Source organism: Propithecus coquereli, unplaced genomic scaffold, assembly GCF_000956105.1.
Source record: "Propithecus coquereli isolate 6110/MARCELLA unplaced genomic scaffold, Pcoq_1.0 Scaffold306, whole genome shotgun sequence".
In the NCBI taxonomy this organism is placed as follows: domain Eukaryota; kingdom Metazoa; phylum Chordata; class Mammalia; order Primates; family Indriidae; genus Propithecus; species Propithecus coquereli.
In genome coordinates, this window is record NW_012148686.1 from 2,472,796 (window position 1) to 2,477,822 (window position 5,027).

Sequence of the window (5,027 nt, forward strand, 5' to 3'; positions counted from 1 at the left end):
AAAAAAGTACATAAAATCTAGCCATACCATGACCCTTGACCCTCCTTTCTCTGAGGCCATCTGCCAACTCCCCTCACCCACTGATGCCCTGGTTCACGGCTTCTTTCTCCACCCACCTCCTGCATTACACGCGACACTTCAGCGTCTAGTGTCTAGGCAGCTTCCTTAAGTGCACCTGACCCCCTTAAACATAAGAACCTTCATCTCTCACTCACTCACCTACCCCCAGGTGACAAGTCTAGAACCAAGCACCCACTTCAAAACGGTTCACAAAGACAAGGACTGGAAGTTAATTACACTACAGTTGATGGAGGCAGGGGTGCTTAAGAAAAGTAAAAACGAATTGGAAAAGTCATGGAGGAATCCAACAAGAAGGATAAAGGGGGAAGACTAGTAAAAAGATCTTATGAGCACTGCTGAGGGCCCAGCGAAGGCTGGAGGTGATTAATTCACTACAGTGGGTAACTCGATGCTGGCTCTATGCCACCGTCTAAAGTAGTCTAATTTTTCACTGTTAAAAAAATTATTTTAGCATGTGTGCTTTTCAAAATAATTATTTTAGCAAAAATATGCAAATATTTTTGCTTTTTAAAAATTTACAACATCTTTTTTTGGATGCTCTTTTAACACAGAACAATGACTTCATATTCACAAAAATACCTCAACTGATTGGAATGTTCCGGAAATGAGAAGCAAAGTAAACCAAAAAATACTCTTTAAACCTTTGCTGAGATATTTCTAAAATAATTTTTATATATATTATTTATAGATAGATAGATATACACATACATACACGCACACATAATGTACTGAATATGCCAGAATCTTGCAATGCCTGAAAGCAGTCACTATAGTTTTAAAAACATCAACCAGGACTGCATGAATATCAAAACATCATCAACGGAATGACCTCGGAACAATCCCTGTGAACCACATTAGATTTAATTCTTAAAACCCAGGTTTTCTTATGGTTTGCTTTCTTCTTTGCTAACTAGCATAATGGGAAAGGTGAACTTCGAACTTTGGTAAATTAAACAAATTCACTCATTCATTCATTCATTCAACAAATATTTAGTAAGCACCTACTATGTGCCAGGAACTGGATTATGTGCTGGGAATACAATGGTGAGCAAAAACAAATGGTTTCCCTCCATCATGGAACTGATAGTCTAGTGGGAGAGACAGACAATTTCATTATTAAATAAATGTATGATTATAAACTATTATAGTCCTGATATAGCTGCAACATCAATGCAAAAACAAAAAAAAGAAAAACTAAATCACTGCTTAAAAATAGGTTATCTTTTCTTTATAATTCAAAAATAGCTATAGCTTTCATTACACAAAATACCTTATATGCTGTCTTGGAGAAAGAGAAGTATTCGAAATAAATATGAGAAATTATTCAAATCTATTTAACAGATGTTATTTATGAACAACTAATATTTCCTCACTTGAGGAAGACCAAGACTTAAATATATATATATATATACATATGTTTTTGTATCTCTCCACGGCACCTGAAACATTGCTATGTCCATGCAGGTTCCTTGAGAACAAGGACCTTTCTATCTCATTCCCTGCTATGTCCCTAGCACTTACAACAGTACCTGCCACGTATTAGATGTGCTTCCCATTTTTTGAATGAATGAATGAATGAATGAATAGAAAGAATGAACAACAGGGGCTGAAACAGCTAAGATGATATCAGAAAACTAGATTTTTCCCAAAACAACAACTTGAATGGTGTATATTGCTAACATTCGGAGAGCGGGAGCACACAGCTACAGATGCCAGCTGATGGGTCCCTCAAGCCACCTTAAAAGATCCCCAGCAGTCCAATTGAGAGTCAGCCCTAGCTAACACAATTAGATTACCAACCTGTGTTTTATTTCTTCCAAAATGACAGCAGAAAGCCTATGCACAGGCAGTAACAGGGAAAAGATGACTTCATTTCTTAGCCTAGGTCCTGCAGCAACAGCTTCCAGGCTGGTCTCCTGCCTCTACTCTCATGCCGCCGGTGCCCACCCATTCCCACCCAGTAGCCAGAGGATCTTCTAATGCAAATCAGAACACATCACCTATCTGCCAAGAACCCTCCAGTGACTCCCCATGGTTTTCACATAACACCCGAGCTCTAGGCCCTTGCCTTTTTCTCTAACTTTATTTTACTCCACTCTTCCTGAGCTAGTTTTCTTGCCATCCTTCAAATGGTTTATTTCTCACTTCAAATTTCTAATCTAACATCACCTTAAGAAACACCTTCTCCAACCACTGAGATCTAGAATAGCAACTCCCTCATTCATTCTCTGTCCTCTTTCCCTGCCTTCTTTTTCTTCAGGGCAGTGACATACTATATAACATGATTATTGATGACCTATCTTCCCCACTAGACTGTCAGATCCCTGAAGGCTTATTTCGGTATCCCCAGTTCCCAGACAGTGCCTGGCACACAACAGGAAACATATATATATATTATATATACACAATTAATCGATTCAGACATTCAGCTGACATCCATCCCATCATCTAAAATAGCACTTATGGAGTTAGTGTTGCTGCATAGTATGCAACAACTGAACAACAGTCCTCTTATGCTATGATTAGGTAACATGATTTAAATTTTAAAAACAAAAACTCAATGAACAGAAATTAAAATCAGTCCTTTCCAAGGGATATCAAAAACATTAGTAATGTAAAGCAACACTGGTTAAAACAGTATCAGGCTAATATCTATTGAGAATAAAACATGAAGTTTTTAACACAGTATGGAAGGAAACTGATTTAGGAAAAACTGTCCAACAGTGAAAGTTAGTAGAAATACTGAAACGGATAACATATTTTCAGAGATTTAAAACAAACAAAATTTGAGAAGGAAAGATATATGAATAATATATGAAGATGTTAAATCCCCTTTGATTTGTATCCTCTTCTCTCCATAATTATCAGGGAAAAATTCAAAAGCCAAAAATATATTTCAAAGCATATTTACAAATGCCAGCAACATCAAGTAATAAAAATACCTTTCTGTTAAAAAAAAGCTTTTCTATTAAATGTTATTTCTGAAGTTTAGGAAAATGAAACAAAACTTAAGAGGAGACAGGCTTAGAATAAATATCTATTCTGAAATCACTCTCATTCAAAGAAATATTTAAGAAGCCTATTGTGTTATCAATTTACTCTGTCTAAAAAAATTTCAGAAAATACTGAACAATTAAAAATTAATGAATACTGTAAAAAATCTCAGATTTGACAAACACATAAAGCCACAGGTGTATAACCACACTGAACTTTCAAAACACAATAAGTTGAATTCTGTTCAGCATGAGTCAATCTAACTTAATAATAAAATTGTATACATAAAGCGCACATGCACTAGATTAACAGGGCCAAGAAAAATGTACTGTTAAATGAAAAGGAAAATAACGTGTGCTCTGTGTGTGTTGCATACTTCTGACATTGCAGATTTCTAAAATCCTAACAAAGTCACTGAGAAAGCTTGGCATATTCAATTACCACGCACATCAACTTTCCACCAAGACAAAACCTTAAAGTTTCATGCTGACACAGACAAAAAGACTGAAAAGACTTGATCGCTCAATCCACATTCTAATAGGCCATATTTGGTCTTCTAAAAAACAGAAAATATTATTAAACAGATCTGTAAGCTAAGAAAGTAAACATATTCAGCTTTCATCAGGGGAAACAAAAAAAAAGACGTGTTTTTGTGGGCAATTAATCAACTATTCTACATGTGTATGAGGGGGAAATGAACTAATCTTTAACCTATGTATCAGATTCAAGAATAATAGCCTGCAGCCATGCTGTGCTATTTCAAGATCTTCTTATATTTCAGGGAACTAGATATGATCCAGGCTTATCTCAATCAATGCGATAATGCAAACTGTCAACTAATTTAAGGGCAGGATTATATATTAGTGTATTTAATAACAACCTTAAAGTCTTCTCAAATCGTGTTTGTGGGCATCCTTCTATTTAACAGGAAACAAATCAAACTAAAAATGCCATTCAATTTTATTTCTACAATGACTGAAATGCCTACATCAAACAAAACCCAGAATTCCACGTTATTTAAATTCCATTTGAATTTTTGAGGCAGTTAGAACCCTGGATTTCGGGATCAGGGAGAAGCAAGTCTGTATACCAAGCTCTGCCAGAACTCTGTGTGACCTTAGACAAATTAACTTCTCTGAGCCTCGGTTATTTCATGTAAACTGAGGTGATAATATCTAACTTATTGGCTTGTTGTGAAAATTAAATAAAAAATATTTCAAAAGAGAAAAGAGAGATGGGGCTTACTCAGTAGCTATTTTTAAAATGGACGGGGGATTAAAACTTATCTACCCCAAACCAGAAGGTCTGAGTTCTTATTCCAGCTCTTCCCTTTCCCTGGAGGGGTGACTCCTGGCAAGTTTTTAGCTTCTGGTTTTTTCATGGCCAAAATGGAGGAAGAAACATGCTCTCTATCTAAGGCTACTACTGCAAGGATCAAATGAGTTAACACACATGAAAGCATTATGAAAACAACAAATGCATGATCATGCAAAAAGCCAAGCAAGCAAAGAGAAAAACTATAAGTTTTCATCTTCTGGAACATAGAATTTTATGTCTGTATAACACACTTTAAACCTAACCATACCTCATGTTAATTACTGTGAGACTATCTCCTCCACTAAACTAGTACCTCCTTGAAGACATTCATCTTTGTTTTTTCAACTGCTAACATGCTATTAGGTGTAAAAGATGATGGTTCAACAAATGCTTGACTTACAGTATGCTGTATTTAACCTTCCTGTTATGTAATCCATATATTGGGAAGTAGAAGAATTACCATTTTCTTTCCGTAACCTTGTTATGAACTTCTTAGGAGGAATTACTCCGACCTTTTTCTTCTGAGTGGCTATGCTATGGAAGAGATCTGCTAAGCACGTAAGAAGGTTCTCCTTCTTCCTAGGTTGACTCTTGTAGGCTAGAACTTTTTCCCGAAACGGACGACAAAAATAAAG

At 36.0% G+C, this 5,027-nt stretch overlaps 1 protein-coding gene across 1 annotated transcript in view; it reads right to left on the reverse strand.

Moving 5' to 3' along the window:
- USP12 (ubiquitin specific peptidase 12) overlaps positions 1-5,027 on the reverse strand; it is a 99,800-nt gene that overhangs the window by 27,531 nt on the left and 67,242 nt on the right. The window contains exon 3 of the mRNA XM_012649901.1: positions 4,853-5,027. This exon is cut by the window's right edge and continues 1 nt beyond it. Coding sequence (XP_012505355.1) covers positions 4,853-5,027 — 175 coding nt within the window. The remainder of the gene's footprint in view (positions 1-4,852) is intronic.